General features: G+C 37.2%; 1 protein-coding gene across 2 annotated transcripts in view; it reads right to left on the bottom strand.

Moving 5' to 3' along the window:
* The window catches only part of glra3 (glycine receptor, alpha 3), a 90,688-nt gene that overhangs the window by 33,520 nt on the left and 36,249 nt on the right, over window positions 1-20,919 (bottom strand). For both annotated transcript variants that reach the window (XM_023299473.3, XM_035943481.2), the window contains exons 4-5: window positions 5,857-6,080; window positions 2,273-2,355 (exon numbers count right to left, since the gene is read on the bottom strand). In XM_023299473.3, coding sequence (XP_023155241.3) covers window positions 2,273-2,355; window positions 5,857-6,080 — 307 coding nt within the window. The remainder of the gene's footprint in view (window positions 1-2,272; window positions 2,356-5,856; window positions 6,081-20,919) is intronic.

Here is a 20,919-nt window from a genome sequence, read left to right as displayed (position 1 = left end):
TGACTGTTTATCTCTGATTGTTTATCTCTGATAGTTTACTTCTGACTGTTTATCTCTGATAGTTTATCTCTGATTGTTTATCTTGTCAGATGTGTGATATCTGTAATTGTTTATCTCTGATAGTTCATCTCTGATAGTTTATCTCTGATAGTTTATTTCTGATTGTTTATCTCTGTTTATCTCTGATTGTTTATCTCTGATAGTTTATCGCTGATAGTTTGTCTCTGATTGTTTATCTCTGATTGTTTATCTCGTCAGACATGTGATATCTGTAATTGTTTATCTTTGATAGTTCATCTCTGATAGTTTATCTCTGACAGTTTATTTCTGATTGTTTATCCCTCTGTTTATCTCTGATTGTTTATCTCTGATAGTTTGTCTCTGATTGTTTATCTCTGATTGTTTATCTCGGTCCAGCAGCATCAGGACGACGCTCTAAATCACTTCCTTGTTGGCAGCGTTAAGCTCCTTCCTGACAGGTGGTGGAGTCGCTGTTCAACAGTGGGTGGCGTGCCGAGTTTAAGCCGCCGTGCTTCCAGAGACAGATCCAGGTGGACGCGTGGAAAATACGTTTCTACACGCGGCACGAACCTGATGAATAATGAACCGGAGCAGGACGAGGCCGGTGGAGCGAGGGCTGAGCTGTGTTCACTTATTAATCTACAAACTGACAGTGTTGAACGTTCATTCTCCAGCAGGTAAAAGCTGGTTCTCCTGGATCTGAGCAGCTCCTATGAAAATACGATGAATAATAAACAACGTGGCTGCAGCTGAACCAGGCTGCACAGGTGTCAGATTAACCCTCCTGAGGGGTTTCTTTCATATTTTTTACCTTCTCCACCAGGTTTACCCTGTAAACTGCAAGAACACGCCTTTTTCCTCCACCAGGGTTTCAATTATCATTTCATAGATTAGTAGTTCAGCCGTTTGGTCTAAAATAATGACACAAAATTGTGAAAAATGGGGATGAAGACGCTGAAGTTTTGTTTTGTTTACGACCCAAAGATACTCAGGAGAAAGAAAATGTTCACATTAAAGAAGCTGCAATCAGAGAATTATAAGCAAATGTATCTTATTTTTATGTATATGATTGATCTAACCTTAATTTATTTTATTTTATATGTATATAATCTTTTTTATTGTATTTATCTAGACTTATTTTATTTTGTTCATCTAATCTTATTTTGGGGGCTGCACAGTGGCGTAGTGGTTAGCACTTTCGCCTTGCAGCGAGAAGATCCCTGGTTCGCGTCCCGGCTTTCCCGGGATCTTTCTGCATGGAGTTTGCATGTTCTCCCTGTGCATGCGTGGGTTTTCTCCGGGTACTCCGGCTTCCTCCCACAGTCCAAAAATATGCTGAGGTTAATTGATTATTCTAAATTGCCCGTAGGTGTGAATGTGTGAGTGCTTGTTTGTCTTTGTATGTAGCCCTGCGACAGACTGGTGACCTGTCTAGGGTGTCCCCTGCCTTCACCCGAGTCAGCTGGGATAGGCTCCAGCCCCCCCGCGACCCTAGTGAGGATTAAGCGGTGTATAGATAATGGATGGATGGATGGATAATCTTATTTTGTTTTATTTATCTAATTTTATTTTATTTATCTAATCTTATTTTATTTTCTAATTTTATTTTATTTCATTTATCTCATCTTATTTTATTTAATTTCTCTAATCTTATTTCATTTTATTTTATTTATCGAATTTTACTGTATTTTATTTTATTTAAGTAATCATATTTTATTCATCTCATCTTATTTTATTTCATTTGTTTAATCTTATTTCATTTTATTTTACTTCTAAAATGTTATTTTATTTCATTTATCTAATCTTATTTTATTTTTTAGTTATCCAATTTTATTTATTTTTTGATAAAATTGTATTTTGTCTTATTTTATTTTATTCCCTTTATCTAATCTAATTTAATTTCATCAAATTTGATTTGATTTATCTAATATTTTTTTATTTTATTTATTATTGTTGTTTATTTTGTTTCTGAATCACCTCCATAATTTTGGGTGAAGATAACGATTAACTGGGACGTTTCAGTAACACAGAAGATCAGTGGGATCAGATTCAACTCATAAAAGGTGATTTTGGCTCAAATTCAGTTCACACGGTGTCTTAATTTACCCCTTTATCCTAGAATTTCTACATGATTCAGAACAATGAGTCTGAATCCCTCCTCAGTCCGACACCTTGAACTGCTCTCACCTGGATAAAGGAGCTTCATACAAACTCAGGTGTGGCTGATAGTCAGATTATTACTGATACTCACAACTCTCCAGCTGCATGATGCAGGTCTGAACATCCATCGGGAAGTTCTTCAGATCCATGGGACACGACAGAGTTAACGTTAACCTGAAAGCAAAGACAGAAGTGATCAAGTTTGGCGTAAAACCACATTTCTTCAAGTCTGCATTTCAGGTCTTTTTTAGATTCATTAAAGTTCTCCTGAAAATATGATGAAATCTGCTGGGTCACAAATATACAAACAGAAATGTTATTTTTGCTTAAATTGGTCCGTTTCTACCTCAGTTGGGTTCTCTGGTTTCAATCTTCTGGTTTATTTTCAACTCCTCTGGACACTATACCTACCATCAAGCATGGAGGTGGAAGTATCATTACACTATCAATTTAACTGACTCAAGTCTGAGACAGAAAGACCACAAATTTAGTGGAACTGCACCAGAATTGGTGATCAGACTTGTTTCTTCATCCGTCCACAGGTTCTTGATGGGTTTACGTCAGGACTTTGGGGAGACCAGTCTAGAATCTTCATTCGAGCCTGATGGAACCATTTCTTTACCATGTCTGATGTGTGTTTGGGCTCATTATCTTGTTGAAACATCCAACTGTGTCCAAAATCAACCTTCTGCTGATGGTTTTAGGTTTTCCTGAAGAATGTGGAGGTGATCCTCCTTCTTCATTATTCCATTTACTTTGTGGAAAGCTCCAGTTCCACAAAGCATGATACTGCCGCCACCATACTTGATGGTATGTTTGGTGTCCTTGGGGTTAGAAAAAGACCCGCCCAAGATGGTCTGAAAGCAGTCTTAAACGGTCTAAAACCAGGACCAAAATCAAACCTAAACCAGTTCAAAAAAAAAATTTCAGAACCAGTCAGAATAGTCTGAAACCAGTCCTAAACCAGACACAAAAAAATCAGTACAAAATTGGGACCAAAACCAAACCTAAACTACTCCTAAAAAAAGGTCCAAGAAAGTCCAGAACCAGTCCAACATCCAGTCTGAAACCAGTCCAGAAGCTCTTCTAGAAAGCCCCACAGCATGATACTGCCACTTCCATGCCTGATGGTAGGTTTGGTGATTTTGGGGTTGAAGGCCTCACCTTCAGTTTTTGTTCCATCTGACCTCAGAACTTTCCTCCAGAAGGCCTTTTCTTTGTCCATGTGATCAGTGGAGCTTTAAGGTTCTGCTTCTAGAGGAAGAACTTACTTCTTCATGGATCCTCTAGAACCCTGTGGACACTGACAACTGTGTTCCAGCAGCTTCTCATTCATTCAGACCTGCTTTCTGATGGTTCCTGGTTGACTCTTGACCATCCTGACCAGTCGTCTCTCAGCAGCAGGTGGTAGTTTGTGTTTTCTTCCTGATGGTTTCAGTAACACGACTGAACCATGAAGATTATTCTGGATCTGAAGCTGCCTTGAAATGGCTCCAAGTGACTTTCTGACTTGTTCAAGTCAATAATTTTCTTCTTCAGATGCTGAGCTCCTCAGACTTTCCCACTGTAGTGTTTGAGTCTAATGAGTGGATCTAATGGGTTCTATTTAAACTGGATCAGAGGAGTCAGCAGCTGTAGTCGATTGGAATCACTCAGGAGAAGTTAAGAGGTCATGAAACCAAGGAAACTAGATTAGTTCTCTTTAGCCAAACTGATAATCCAAGTTGATGTATGTATATTTATGATCCAGAATACCTTTAATAAATCAATGAAAGAACCAAAATACAGGATTGTTTTTAGTGACAAAGATACGTGTGTTTCAAAGATTCCAAAAAATGAAGAGTTAAAGGAGTCACTGGAAACTCAGGACTGAGATCAGATAGATGGTCTTATGAGTGAAAGTAAACTTCTGTTCACAACTGTACATGTGTATATACATCCTGTAGAACAGTAATCAGCTGCAGTCCTGTGAATATCTGTCATCTGCTATTTACCTGAACATTAATGAGTTCACGTAACCTTCATTTGCTGAGAGCTGTAATTGGAATATGCTCTACGCAGCTAATCACAGCCGGAAACCCTAAAATACATCAAATTAACTGATTACTGCTGCCAGGCTCAGAGCTTTATGCTAATTAAATTAATTATTGCAGCTGTAATTCTGTGGAATTCTGTGATTAGAGTCTGTAACTTGGGAAGTGTAGAAGTTCTTCTGATGCTCTGATAGATGGTTGTCTTGGAAACACGCTCAGAATTTTCCATAAGAGCTAAAAAATTAATCGATTTAAAGCTGAAATCAGGATTTGCCACTCATGCACTTAGCAAATCTCCAAGGCATGCCATGCAGGACATGTCTTATGCATCATGTTTGAACCAGGATTTAAAATTCATGTGGTCCTCTTTGTAAGACAGTCACAATGTTGATGGCATCTCATGTGGTAACGCCTCATCGCATGTTTTAAATCTGACTCACACTGTGACTAACATGTCCAGGAATTTAAAACTGCACCACCTCTTAAGGCTGCATTATTTCTGAGTTGACGATGAAAGTATTCCATCTTATGAACTTTAAAAAACAAATGCGTTAGAAAGACTATGTTGAAAATTCAGGCACCAAAATAGAAACACACAAGACATGCAAGTACCACTAATCAGGAGGTATAGAGGGAGTCATAGTACCACTAATCAGGAGGTACAGGAGTCATAGTACCAGTAGCATCAGAGCTCCTAAAATGACTCCACAGACAGTGAACTACTTTCTCCATCCAGCTGTAAAAACAGACAGCAGCTGCTTCAGACTTGGCTCAGGGGTTCTCAATAGAAACCAGAGTTAGTGTGAAGCTCAGACAGTGTGAAGGAACCTTCAGAACATCAACCTCTATGGATGGAGGACAAGAACTAAACCTGGTTGCTGTTCAGAACTAAACTTCCTGACGAAAGTTTGTTGAAGGACATGAGAAGAAGCCTGATGGATGTTGGAGAACATTCTTTGGTCAGATGAAGATCAATGAGTTGGGCTCAGATGGAGTCCAGATATTTGGTGAGAACCTGACCAGGACTACCACAGTGGATGCATAGTCCTGACAGTGAAGCACGGAGGAGGGAGTGTGATGATCTGGTGCTGCATGAGGTCAGAAGGTGTTGAAGACATTTCTAGAAGCAGCATGAAGGTCTGAAGATAAACCAGGATACTGGCTGACCAGATGAAGATTCCAGCAGGAGAACATCCAAGAACTTCTACACGAGAACAAAGTAGAACCAGGGCATGGCTCTAAGTTTCTACTGTAGGGCCTGAATTTTTAATATAATCAATTTAAACCGTTAATTTTTAATTTCACATCTGAGCAAATACTTTACTGTTTGCCTAGATACCTAAACATGCTGTAAACTTACGAAACAACGCTGTGTTCAAACCAAAAACTAATTTTCAGTGAGACCGTCCATCACACAGAGACACACTTCTACTTGGGTTTGTGCGTTCTCTAAATCCTGTTGTGGTTCCGCTTTGGGTTCAGCCTGAGCCTCCAGCCATGACAGCGCTAAAGTGCAGCAGACTCTGAATAAAGGCCCTGCTCCGTTCATTCTGGTCACATTAAAGAGAAAAACAGTCTGTCCATGGCTTTGTGTCACAAAAGAAAGTCCTGTGGCGGCTCGACCCTCACTTTCACAGCTTACCGGATGGAGTACAGGACGTTCCCGTTCTTAAATATCCTGAGGAGCTTGTTGTCCGTGGTGACCTCGTGGAAGTGGGCTCCCTTCTCGTTGGCGAAGAACAAATCTGGTTTCCATATGGAGTCCAACATGGACGGGTCCAGGTCCAGAGAGTCGTCCGGATACTCTGCGTAGGCGAGTCGAGGGTCGTTCCACTGCTGACGGAGGAAGATGTTGACCCTGTAGTCCTGCAGACACAAAGACAACGAGACATTTTAGTTCCTACAAGTACAAGTACAGTTGTTGGTAGGCATACTCTAGAACTTTCTACAATAATAGATTGTAACTCATGAAGAATCTGCTGGAGGCGGAAGAAGAGACGAAGTAAAATCATTGAGCTGCTCCAGAAACATCACAAGAGTTTAAGATTCACTGAGAAAACAGCAAGAAATAGTTTTAAAAATCCTCCAGAACCATCTGGTTCTGTATCTCCAGTTACTTTATTAGTGATCAGAGTTCTACCTTCAGACTGTGGATATTTCAGAGTTCTAGGTCCTTGAAGTCCATAGAGGAGAACGTCCCCTGGAGAAAGTTCTAGAGTAGACCTCCCAACAACTGTCCAGTTTTCGGGGGGTCTACTCTAGAACTTTCTCCAGGGGATGTTCTCCTTTCTTGCTTCCAGTCTTTAAGTTTAGTCTCACTTCGAACATTCCAGGTCCTTGAAGTCCATAGAGGTGGGTCCAGATTTATCACTCTTTAATGGACTTTTTCCATCATTTCTGAGCCTCAGAACGTCATCAGTCCAGCAGATAGAACCATGACATTTAGGAGGAGAAATACATCTAAGTTCTGGTAAAAACTGACACTAGATCACTTTTACATCCATCCAGTTGTCACAGTCTAAACACTAAATCTGGTTTCTGTTCAGTTTCTTTATGACGAGCTGTGAGTATCAGTATTATAGGATGTATCTACTAAACTCTACCCAATACTGGTTGCCCAAAATGAAAATGAAATTATTCAAAAATGAAAATAACTTATCCAAAGTAACTCAAACATTTATCAAGATGAGTAATAATTTATCCAAAATGAGTAAAAATTACTGAAATAACAAAAATATGTCCAAAATTGCTCAAAACTTGTTCTAAATTAGTTCAAATTTAACCAAAATGCCAAAAGAAGTGCCAAAAAGTGATTATAATTTGTTCAAAATACCCCAAACTTTTACAAAATGACTCAAAAATTTCATAGAAAGACACAATTTGTCCAAAATAATTCAAAAAGTCTTATCCTAGGACACAAACTTAGGACAAAATAACGCCCCAAATGGGGTAAAATTCAACCAAAATGACAAAAATCACTTAAACTAAAGTTCCTAACCATGTTTGAGCATCAGTATTATGGGATGTATCCTAGTGTGAACAGTTTAGAGTCCTAGAAATAATCAGTGGTTCCCTGGATGTGTTTCTGTTTTCTGATAATTCACCAGAACAAACTTTAAAAGAACAGATATTACAGATTGTGAATCAATGACATGGTGATAAAAAAAAAACAGGTAAAATTTCACATTTTTAGCTTTAATATTTTCTGAGATGTTGTTGTTCAAACAGCCTCAAATTTCAATGTGAAAAAAAATGCTAAAAGTGGGTCGACGGATAACTTTTTAAAGAATGTTATCTCAGAAAGTACTTTAATAGATCAAGTTAAAAATTCACAAATGTCTTTAAAAAGATCCACATTTCCTGCTATAAAAGATTCAGGAAAATCAGAGATGGTTCTAAAACTTTGATGACTTAAGATGGACATTCTGTCATCTGAGGCCTCGATAACATCTAGGAAACATGTTCCGAATGTTGGCTTGAGAACTTTCTTCTTCTTTTGTTTTCATGAAACATTGTGAGAATGTTTTATAGAAGAAGGTTCTGTCAACAACAGCCTTAAAACATCCTCAGACCATTGCAGGAAGAACGTTCCACCTTTGTTCATATATCATATTACAGGAACATCTTGTAAAAAAATCCTCTGAGGCCTCAATAACATCTGGAAAACGTTCTTTGAATGTTGGTTTGAGAACGTTCTACCTTTGATATCACGGAACATCATCTGTGTTCCTAATCCCCTAACCCTAACCCTCTGAATGTTGACATTAAAACAGGAAGAAAACAATAGGAAGCTTTGACATTTTCCGCCTTTGCTGATGTTGTCAGAAAGGTGTTAATTCTACTTCCAATTTACTACTGAGGTTCTGGTAGTAAACAGGAAGTAGAATCATCTTGTTTACTACTGAGGTTCTGGTAGTAAACAGGAAGTAGAATCATCTTGTTTACAACTGAGGTTCCGGTAGTAAACAGGAAGTAGAATCATCTTGTTTACTACTGAGGTTCCAGTAGTAAACAGGAAGTAGAATCATCTTGTTTATGACTGAGGTTCCAGTAGTAAACAGGAAGTAGAATCATCTTGTTTACTATTAAGGTTCCAGTAGTAAACAGGAAGTAGAATCATGTTTATTATTGAGGTTCCAGTAGTAAACAGGAACTAGAATCATCTTGTTTACTACTGAGATTCCAGGAGTAAGCAGGAAGTAGAATCATCTTGTTTACTACTGAGGTTCCAGTAGGAAACAGGAAGTAGAATGATGTAGAAACTCACACCTGATCAGTTTTGCATTCATCCAGGTGTAAAACTCTGAACATTAAACCTGGTTTCTGTTCATTTTTATCTCTAACCAACTGTGAGCTTCAGTATTATCAGATGTTTTATGGTGTGAACAGTAAAACTGCAGATATTTAATGTCTACTACTAAACTCTAGACAATGCTGGTTGGCCAAAACGGAAACTAAATTGTTCAAAAATGAAAATGACTTCTCCAAAACGACTTGGACATTAATCAAGATGACTAATAAGTTATCCAGAATTACTAAAATGAATCCTAAAAGACTCTTTTTGTCCAGAATGACTGAAACCTTGTTTGCAATAACAAAAAATATGCAAAAAATTGCTCAAAACTTGTTCTAAATTAGTTTAAATTTAAGCAAACGGTCAAAAAAGTGCCACAATCACTGAAAAATCTTTCCAAATTGAAAAGAAACATGTCCATAATGACTCAAATGGCTCTAAACGCTTCTAATTTGTTCAAAATACCTCAAACTTTCACATAAAGACTCAATTTGTCCAAACCAATTCCAAACTTGACTAAAGTCTTGACCTCAGACACAAACTTAGGACAGAAACTTTTCCTAAATGAGGTCAAATTCAATCAAAATGACTAAAAAGTCTCCACAATAATTAGACATTTGTTCTTTAAATTTTCTAACCATCTTTGAGTTTCGATATTATGGGATGTATGATAGTACAGCAGTTTTTGTAAAAACTGAACATTCAAGGACAACTACAGTAATTCTATTCTAGCATTAAAGGTGTCATGTTGATTAAAGAGCTGCTCATACTGGAGGATTAACCTTTGAAACATTCTGGTGATCAGCAGGAACACCTGGTCAGGTGGTCTGATGGATCTGTTCAGCGCTGCTCATCGTCATATTTTCACTCTTCCGAATAATTAGCATCGTTAAATTAGAAACTGTGTATTAAACACATGTCCTGCCTGGACGCTGTGAAGCTTTAATCTGATTAACGAGGTTTTATCTCTGCGTGGATTTAAAACAATGTGGGGGAGGGAAGGAACACGTTCATACTGAGCAGCAGGAATCACTGTGTTCCCTTTTTTCAGATTTTTCTCTCTGATTTAAAGGCCTGTGTGAGTAAAAAGCAGCGATCCCTCGAGAGAGATCCGAACATCCCGGGGCCTGCATCACTCCGTAGGAAAACTCCCAGAGTGCACCGTGAGAGGCGGTGAGGAGAGTCAAACATATTGAGGCTGTAAAAATGTATTTTTTTTATGCCTAACATGACTTAAAATGTGTCCAAAAATGACTCAAAAACACATAAACCTGCACAAACTGAGACAAAATTTGTCTAAAATGGCAAAAATTCGTAAAGAATGGCGGAAAAAGATATTAAGAAATGCCTCAGAACATGCTAAAAAATAAAATAAGGGGACAAATAAACCTGCTGGATGAATAATTAAATGCAGCATGGCTCAGAAACAGGGAACAGAGGAGCAAGTAGTTGGAGATCCATTCAGCATGGTGAAACATCTGTATACAGCTGATGAGCAGAGAGGAAAAGTCTGGAAACATGGAGAATTACTCAAACTGTGTTCAAAATGACAAAACAAGACACAAAATGACAAAAACGAGACAGAAAATGAGACACAAAATGACAAAAATTAGACAGAAAACAACAAAAGCGAGACACAAAATGACAAAAACAAGACACAAAATGATAAAAACAAGACGACAAAAACAAGACACAAAACGGCAAAAGCAGGACACAAAATGACAAAAACAAGACACAAAACGACAAAAGCAAGACACAAAATGACAAAACCGAGACACAAAACGATAAAAACGAGACACAAAACGATAAAAACAAGACACAAAACAACAAAAGCAAGACACAAAACAACAAAAACAAGACATAAAACAATAAAACCAAGACAAAATGACAAAAATGAGACACAAAACGACAAAAGCAAGGCACAAAACGACAAAAACGACATAAAACAATAAAAGCAAGACAAAATGACAAAAACGAGACACAAAACGACAAAAGCAAGGCACAAAACGACAAAAACGAGACATAAAACGATAAAAGCAAGACAAAATGACAAAAACAAGACAAAATGACAAAAACAAGACATAAAATGACAAAAAAGAGACACAACAACAGAAATAAGACACAAAACAGAGATCACAAAAGACTGAGAGTAGAACCAAAGCTGCTGGATAAATAAAGTCAGCATGGCTCAGAAAGAGGAGCAGGTTGTTGAAGATCCGTTCAGCATGGTGAAACATCTTTCTGCAGCTGGAATTATTCATGATCAAACTGATGTAAACTTGTGTAAAATGAGTGTAGAAGAGGTTTTATCTCTGTGGTATTAAACTAGGTGGGGGAGGGCAGCAGCAGGAATCACTCTGAAGCCGTTTGTTTCTTTTTTTTCTCTGATTTCTCTCTGATTTAAAGCTCTGTGTGAGGAAAAAGCAGCGATCCCTCGAGAGTGATCCCAGCATCCCGGTGCCAGTATAACTCCGTAGGAAAACTCCCAGAATGCACCATGAGAGGCGGCGAGCTGCTCTGCTCAGTGACTGGAAGCCTCATCGCTGCTCTTCCACTCCACTGAACCTCTGCTGCTCTAAACAGATGAGACCAAAGGAACCAAAGGGCTCCGGTCGGGTTCCCCCCGAGAACCGAATCGTATGACCGCTTTGTTCTGCTACCTGTGAGGAAGAAGAAACGGTAAGAGAACCGTGACCCTGGCTGCAGAGGAATCGGATTCATCAGGAGGTCGCTGATGCAGAAACCTCATCAGAGCTGGAAACAGCTCACTATACGGTGATTCAGCGGCCGCCCGAGGCCTCCCAGGCCAGACGAGATCCGTGCTGGCAGGTAGAGCAGCCGCGATTATCAGCCAACGCACAATCTGTCGTCCTCTTCCTGAAATGTTCTGCAGTGGAGCCTAACCTCCCAGATCTGCACTAATTCCTCTAACGCCTCAACGTTCTCAACACCAAAACAGAAAAAGGATAATTATCTTATAAAGAAAATAACGCAAAGACGACTGTTAACGGGGTTCTGTTCGAGTAGATGAACCTCAGGAAGACTGACGAAACATACGAGACACAAAACAACAAAAACAAGACACAAAACGACAAAACCGAGACACAAAACGATAAAAACGAGACACAAAACGACAAAAATGAGACACAAAATGACAAAAACGAGACAGAAAATGACAAAAACGAGAGAAAAAAACAGAAACGAGACACAAGACGAGAAAAACATAACACAAAATGACAAAAATGAGAAACAAAACGACAAAAACAAGATATAAAACGACAAAAACGGGACACAAAATGACAAAAATGAAGTAGAAAATTACAAAAATCAGATAGAAAACGACAAAAACGAGACAAAACGACAAAAATAAGATAGAAAACGGCAAAAGCGAGACATAAAATGACAAAAATGAGATAGATAATGATAAAAATGAGACACAAAATGACAAAAACGAAACACAAAACGACAAAAGCGAGATACAAAATGACAAAAATGAGATAGAAAATGACAAAAACGAGACAAAACGACAAAAACGAGATAGAAAACGAAAAAACGAGATAGAAAATGACAAAAACGGGATAGAAAATGATAAAAATGAGACACAAAATGACAAAAAAGAAACAAAATGACAAAAAGGAGAAACAAAATGACAAAATGAGCTAGAAAATGACAAAATTTGACATAAAACGACAAAAATGAGAGTGAAAACAATAAAAATGAGATACAAAACAAAAAACGAGATAGAAAATGACAAAAACGAGACACAAAACAACAAAAACGAGATAGAAAATGACAAAAACGAGATAGAAAATGATAAAAACGAGACACAAATTGACAAAAAAGAGAAACAAAATGACAAAAACGAGACAGAAAACAACAAAAACGAAGTAGAAAATGACAAAAATGTGACACAAAATGAAAAAATTAGACCGAAAACGACAAAATTGAGACATAAAATGACAAAAACGAGATACAAAACGACAAAAATGAGGCACAAAACAAAAACGAGACAATAAAAGACAAAAACGAGAGACAAAATGACAAAAATGAGACACAAAATGACAAAACGAGATAGAAAACAAAAATGAGCTAGAAAATGACAAAAATTTGACACAAAAGAACAAAAACGAGACACAAATAAGACAGAAAACAGAGATGACAAAAGACTCTGAGAGGAAAACCAAAGCTAGTGGATGAATAAATAAAGTCAGCATGGCTCAGAAACAGTGAAAGGAGGAGCAGGTTGATGGAGATACATTCAGCATGGAGAAACATCCGTTTACAGCTGGAATTATTCAGACGCAAAATGACTCAATATTAGTCCAAAATTACATAAAATTGTGAAAAAATGACTCAAAAGCTGTCAGAAATTACATAAACTCACTCGAAATTTCAAAAGATTTGTCTAAAATATTATAAACCTGCCAATTGTTTAAAAATATAGATTCAAAATGCTTTTGCAGTCCAAACTGACATGAATTTGTGCCAAAAAAAAATGCAAAAATGACTTAAAAACTGTCTAAGGTTGCATAAATCTGTCCAGAATTGTTGAAAAAAATCTTCTAAATGCCTCGAAACTTCTTAAAAACTAACATGAAAGGAAATTAAAACTTACTGGATGAATCAAATTTAAATGAATTCATATAATTTTTTTGTCACTTTCTGGTTTTGTGTCTCATTTAGGTAATTTTGTGTTTTTCTATTTCATTTTTGTCATTTAGTGTCATTTTTGTGAGTTTTTTTGCCTCATTTTTTACATTTTACGTCTCATTTTCTCTTTTTCTGTCCTTTTTTTTGCCATTCTCTGTCTCGTTTTTACTCATTTTTTGTCTAATTTTTTGGTTTTGTGTCTTTTTTTGTCATTTTAGTTCTTCCATCCATCTTTGGAACCATTTTGTGACATTTTTGTGTTGTTTTGTGTCTTTTTTTTTTACATTTAAAACTAAACTTTTAGTTTAGTAGTTTAGTTTTAGCAAACAGAGTGAAGCTTCAGAGGACAGTCAAAGCAGCACAGAGGATTGTTGGCTGTCCTCTCCCCTCCCTCATGGACATCTACTCCACCCGGTGCCTCAGCAGAGCTCAGAACATTATCAAGGACAGTTCACATCCTGGTTCTCAGCTTTTTGATCCGTTGCCCTCTGGAAGGCGCTACAGATGCATTAAAGCGAGGACAAACAGACTTAAAAACAGTTTCTTTCCAAGAGCCATCACCACCCTGAACTCTCACGTCTCACACAAAGCAAACAACATAGTGTATCTGTGCAATATACACCACTGTCTCATTCACTGCTATTTATATTCACTCCGTTATTTATCTGTTATTTATACTGTATATATGTAAATTGTTGTTGCACTATCTTTAAGATCTCCTTGCACTGAAAAGGAGAAGCTCTGCAATCTTGTTATACATTGTATAATGACGATAAAGAATATTCTATTCTAAAGAATATTCTATTCTATTCTATTCTATTCTAACTTTTAAACAAATAAGGAACCAAAACAAGACAAATTTCATTTTAAGCTAATTTTGAGTTGTTTTAGAGAATCTATTAGTCATTTTGGATGAAATTATTTGATCATTTTAGACAAATTTCACATCATTTAAGACATTTTTTTTTAGCAAACATTTGACAATTTTAAGCAAATTTTGTGCAATTTTGGACAAGTTTTGAGTCAATTTAGACAAAGTTCAAGTCATTTGGGACAAATGTTTGAGTTGTTTTTAATTTTTTATTTGTCATTTTACCCTAATTTGGAGCTGTTATGGGTAAATGCTGACAGAAGACATTTTCAGAATGTCTTCTTTCTGTTTTGTTTCTTGATTTTTCTGAAACATGTCAATAATTACACTTAATCTTGAGTCACTGTGGATGACTATTATTCATTTTGGAGGATTTTATTTGTCATTTTGGACAAATTTCATGTCAAATAAAACATTTTTTGTATATTTTGACAGCATTTTGATGGTTTAAGTAAGTTTTCAGTAATGTTAGACCATTTTTTAATCAGTTTAGACAAAGTTCAGTCATTTTACACCAGGCTTTCTCATTTTATCCTAATTTCCAGTGGATTTGGGTAAATTCTGAGTTCTCTCTCCTTTTTCATGTTGTTCTGGTTCCACAGAGACTTGAAAAATGAACCACAGTGAAGAAAAATGAGTGTTAATGGAACAAAAGAATGAAATCACCACCTCCGCTGTAGCTTTTTTAGCATCTTCAGGCTCCTTATTTCGGTTTTACGTTCTACAGACTCTGTCTCTGGTCTGTCCAGCATCACAAAACTCACACAAACACATCGTTTCAGCCACAGATGTGCCGTTAAAGCACGTTAAAGTCTCAAACTTTCAACCAAAACGGACAGAAGCTTGATTATTCCCAGCGATGTGAGTAAGAACAGACCTGTGGCTTTCGACTGGTCCCTGAGCAGTAGATAAACGCTGCTCTCACACACTGGATTAGGGATGGATGAACAGATTGAGTGAACAAATGAAAAAAAAGAGAAGAGTTGAACAGTAGTAAATCTGTTTAACATGGAGCAGCACAGAGACCTGGCTCTAAGCCTCAATAACACCACAGAGCTCTCTGCTGCCAGTGACGTAACCCTGGAAAAGCACTGCAAAAAAAAACCAAACAACAACTACACCTTTATTTATAACGCCTTTACAACCACACCAAGGGAAGGTTCTGTTTTAAATGGGTGCATTGTCCAAAAGATGTTCTAGTTTGGTCGAAACAAGCAGTAAGTTTAACGTCAAACATCCATCCATCCATCCATCCATCCATCCATCCATTATTATCCTTAATCATCCATCCATCCATCCATCATTCATCCATTATCATCCATCCATCCATCCATCAATTATCATCTATCCATCCAACCATTAATATCCTTTATCACCCATCCATTATTATGCTTTATCATCCATCCATCCATCCATCCATCCATCCATCCTTACATCCATACATCCATCATTCATTATCATCCATCCATCATCCATTATCATCCATCCATCCATCCAACCACCAATCCATCCATCATTCATCCATCCATCCATTATCATCCATCCATTCATCCATCATTCATCCATCCATCCATCAATTATCATCCATCATCCATGCATCCAACCATTAATATCCTTTATCACCCATCCATTATTATCCTTTATCATCCATCCATCCATCCATCCATCCATCCATCCATCCATCCATCCATCATTCATCCATCCATTATCATCCATCCATCCATCATTTATCATCCATCATCCATCCATCCAACCATTAATATCCTTTATCACCCATCCATTATTATGCTTTATCATCCATCCATCCATCCATCCATCCATCCATCCATCCATTCCATTATCATCTATCCATTATCATCCATCCATCCATCCATCCATCCATCCATCCATCCATCCATCCATCATCGATTATCATTCATCCATCCATCATCGATTATCATCCATACATCCGTCCAACCACCAATCCATTCATCATTCATCCACCCATCCATCCACCCATCCATCCATCCATCCATCCATCCATCCATCATCATCGATTATCATTCATCCATCCATCATCGATTATCATCCATACATCCGTCCAACCACCAATCCATTCATCATTCATCCACCCATCCATCCACCCATCCATCCACCCATCCATCCACCCATCCATCCATCCATCCATCCATCCATCCACTATTATCCTTTATCATCATCCATCCATCCATCCATTAATATCCTTTATCATCCATCCATTATTATCCTTTATCATCCATCCATCCATCCATCCATGGTAATAATATCAGTATCAGCTGACTCCACCGCTGGTTCCGTTTGTATTCGGCGTCCGTTCAGTGTTCAGATGTGTTGTTGATGTGATGTTACATCACTGTTTGTTGGAGGCAGCAGGCAGATGAAAAGACAGATGGTGAGAAGACAGAAAGGTCTTAATCCCGGCGTGACATATGGCCTCGGCGTATATGTATCTGCAGCTCCTCTGTTTCTGCATCATCACTCAGCTAAACTCCCCATCTCTGTTTCAGAGGCTCCGTTCTCACTTCGTCAAATCTCCCCACAGATTAGGAGCTCTAAAGGACGTCTGATCCGGTTTTAAGTTTTCACCCTGAAAGATGCTGGTCAGCCTGCAAGCAGCTGAGAACTAAAATCATGACAGAGGTGGGAACTCCTCACAGGTAAACAAGTAGGTGATCATTTTAAATGGCTTTTAGATGATGCTTTTATCAAACCTCACCTCTAACTCTTAACCATCTGAACCCCAAAACCAGACAGTAAAAAAATACACCATTTATCAAAGCAAGAAATTATGAAAACAAGCAAAACCTTCTGCTTCGTCTTTGTGCAGTTGTTTATAATGGCATATACCTGTCTGCAACTGTTCAAAAAAAATCAAAATGCTTCAAAAGCTGTCAAAAACGACATAAACTTGAAAAAAAATGAGTGTAAAAAATGGTGAAAATGACTCACAAACTGTCCAGAATTACATGGATTCACATAAAATCAAAAATGGTCTAAAATGTCATAAACCTGTTGGCAATTGTTGCTTTAAAATTTGTCAAAAATGACATAAACTTCTGCAAAAATGACTTTAAAACTGTCTGGAATTACATGAATTCACATAAAATGACTTAAAAATGGTGTAAATCTGTGCAGAATTGCTGAAAAATGAGTCTAAATGTCCCAAAACTTGTTTTAAAAAAATAACATAAAGGGACAAATAAAGCTACTGGATGAATCAAATAAATGCAGCATGGCTCAGAAACAGTGAACAGAGGAGCAAGATGTTGAAGATCCATTCATTTAATTATTCAGATTCAAAATGACTCAAAATTTGTCCAAAACGACAAACTTCTGCACAATCAGTAAAAATGGTCAAAAATGACTCAAAAATTGTGTAAAATGACATAAACCTGTCCATAAGTGTTGAAAAAAAATTCAAAATTGGTCCAAAATGACATCAACTTGTGCAAAAAAAGTGCAAAAATTAAAATTTGTCTAAAATGGCATAAATCTGTTCAAATTTGTTGAAAAAACATTGTAAATGTTCCAAAACTTGTTAAAAATAAACATGAATTATCAATCAAATAAATGCAGCATGGCTCAGAAACAGTGAACAGAGGAGCAAGTGGTTGGAGATACATTCAGCATGGTGAAACATCTGCATACAGCTGGAAATATCCATGTTCAAAATGATTCAAAATTGGTCCAAAATGACATAAACTTGTGAAAAATCTGTGTAAAAATGGTCAAAAATGACTGAAAAACTGTTTGCAATTACATGAAATCATTCAAAATGACTAAAATGGTCTAAAGTGTGATAAATCTGCCAATTGTTTAAAAAAAAAAAAAAATCTTTAAAATGCTTTACAATTTGTTCAAAATGACATGAATTTGTGCAAAAAACTGCAAAAATGACTGGAAAATTGTCTAAAATGGTATAAATTTGTGCACAACTGTTGAGAAAATATTCTACAGATTCCAAAACTTGTTAAAAATTACCATAAAAGGACAAATCAAACTATTGGATGAATAAATAAATGCAGCACGGCTCAGAAACAGTGAACAGAGGAGCAAGTAGTTGGAGATCCATTCAGCATGGAGAAACATCTGTATACAGCTGAAATCATTCATCCTCAAAATGACTCAAAAGGTGTCAAAAATGATACAAACGTGCAACATGCTGGTAAAAAAAGAGTCAGAAATGACTCAAAAAATGTCTAAAATATTCTAAATGTGTGCAAAATTGTTGAAAAAATGATTCTAAATGCCCCAAAACTTGTTAAAAATTGACAAAAACGTTCCCCTTTACTGCCACGACCTGTTTCTAATTCAAGACACGTCAATGGATTAAAGAGGCATATTTTTAAAAAATTAGGCTAAATTATCCTCTTTAACAGAGCAAGAAACTATGAAAACAAGAAAAACCATCTGATTTTTTGTTTTATTGGGAATATTAATCGAATCTGTGCTGCGTTCTCTCTGTTTTGTTTCTTGATTTTTCTTAAACAAGTCAATAATTAAAACACATTTTGAGTCACCTTTGACATCTATTAGTCATTTTGGATGATCTTATTTGTTGTTTTAGACAAATTTCATGTCATTTAAAGCATTTAAAAAAACTTTTTTGACAACATTTTGACATTTTAAGTAAGTTCTGAGTAATTTTAGACCATTTTTGAGTCAATTTAGACAAAACTCAAATCATTTTAGATCAGATTTTCTCATTTTATCCTAAATTCCCATTGATTTGGGTAAATTCTGAGACATCTCCATCATTCTCTCTCCTTCTTCTTGATGTTCTGGTTCCTCAGAGCTGCAGGACTTTAGACTTAAAATGAAATACAGTGAGTTAAAATGAGACAGAAGCCTATCAAACTCACCTAGAAGCTTCTTGAACTGAGACGACAGCAAAGAAAAAAACCCAGAAACAATTCAGACGACATTTGTAAATCTTCCCCAGATTGAGTCGGTAACTTCTTGATTTCCTGTCTGTGGTCGGAAACACTAGATGTTAACTCCAGTGAATCTAATTATGATCTCAGATGTTTGAGTCGTACTTAAAACATTGCAGCTGAACAGAGCAGATGGTCCGAGCCGCTCCAGGAGAACGTAGAGTTCACAAAAGAAGCTCTGCGCTTCCACAATCTGCCTTTAATTCACCTAAAGGAGCTTCCTGAGTGTCTGGAAACACGGGGAGGTTTAAAATCTCTCTGTTATGCCTGAAAAAGACTCCTTATTTTACCTAATAGAAGCATAACCTGAGTAGAAAAACACCTTTAAAACCACGTTCTGGTTCAAAGGCACCAAATGGTTTAAGCCAAGCAGCTTCCAGGTGGGTTTGAGTTAAACTCACTGAGGTTCATTTTAAAATCCTGCAGCTCCGAGGAACCAGAACATCATTAAGAAGGAGGGAGAATGATGGAGATGTCCCAGAATTTACCCAAATCAACTGGAAATTAGCTTAAAATGAGAAAATCTGATCTAAGATGGCTTGAACAACTTTAAAAAAAAAAAAAAAGTCTTAAAAGATGTGCAGTTTGTTTAAAATGACTAAAGTGAAACAGAAAACAGCCAAAAGCAAGACTCAAAATGTGTAAAGTGAGACACAACACGACAAAAACAAGACAAAGTGGCAAAAAATGTACCAAAAATGAAAAAATGAGACATGAAATGTCAAAAATTGGGCAAAAATATCACAAAGTGGGACAGTAAATGACTAAAATAAAATAGAAAACAAACACAAAATGATAAAGGAGAGATGCAAAGTAACCAAAACGAGACACAAAAAGACAAAAAAAATGGGACAGGAAGTGACAAAAAATGGACAGAAAATGAAAGAAATGAGACGTAAAATGTCCAAAAATGACCTAAAATTCATCCAAAATGATTAATAGATTGAAACAACTCAAAATTAGCCTAAAATGAAATTTTTCTTGTTTTGTTGCCTTAGTTACCATGGTTCTACCTTGCATAAAACGTCTGTTGAACATTTTCCGTTCAGTCACAGGCCCCGAAGTGTTCCTCCTGGCCTAAACAGGAAGTAGAACCTTTTCTAGATTGTTGTTGGTCTGATATTGTGCATTAACAATGGAACCTTGAGGCGCCTGAACATACTATGGACACTGAATTTCACCATCAGAAGATGGTCTTTTTCCACCATTGTCTGTATAGATACAGGGTTTTAGCTGTTGTAGAGAGGACGTTCATCAGAGAAGATCCAGTTCTCCAGTCTTTAGGAGTCAGAGTTATGGACTTCTTTGTGAAAGCCAGTCTCTTCTCCTTCTGCAGTTTGGTGAGTTGTGGGGTACGTTCAAGCTTTCAGCAGCAATGTTTCTGTTAAATAACGATGCTCAGAGCTCTTAGAAACATCTTCTCCAAGATTCTTCAGCCTCTGACTGAGTCTCCACCATGACTCGCTCACTCACTTTCAATCTCTGCCGTTCTCATCAGATTCTCGGATCTTGCTGTTAGACCAGATGAACATCCTGAATGAGGCGAGTCTTTGAAGGATCCTCCTTTGTTGAACCTTTGCCACCACTTCTACATCCAGAGGATCCTTCTGCCAACTGCTGACCAGTTCTTCCTGCATTTCAAAGAGCAACGACCTGTTCACGAATCTCAGACTCTGATAGAGGAACCTCTCCTTCCTTACTCTCGTCCATGGTAACAACACTTCCAATATCTGGTTGTGACTTTAATGTATTTTAATAAAACAAGAAGCTTATCTACTGGGACCTGACAGTTTGACAGGACAAACAACCAAATAGAACCTGACTGACCAGGTGGAACCAATCAAACATGTTGTCCAGTGAGGAGAACCAACTTTTAGGACATGGTGTAACTTAGTCTGACCACTAACCCTAAACGAAAGAAAAGTTTTTCCATGATCA

The sequence above is a fragment of the Amphiprion ocellaris genome, chromosome 4 (assembly GCF_022539595.1).
Source record: "Amphiprion ocellaris isolate individual 3 ecotype Okinawa chromosome 4, ASM2253959v1, whole genome shotgun sequence".
In the NCBI taxonomy this organism is placed as follows: Eukaryota; Metazoa; Chordata; class Actinopteri; family Pomacentridae; genus Amphiprion; species Amphiprion ocellaris.
This window is presented reverse-complemented; position numbering and strand designations above follow the sequence as displayed.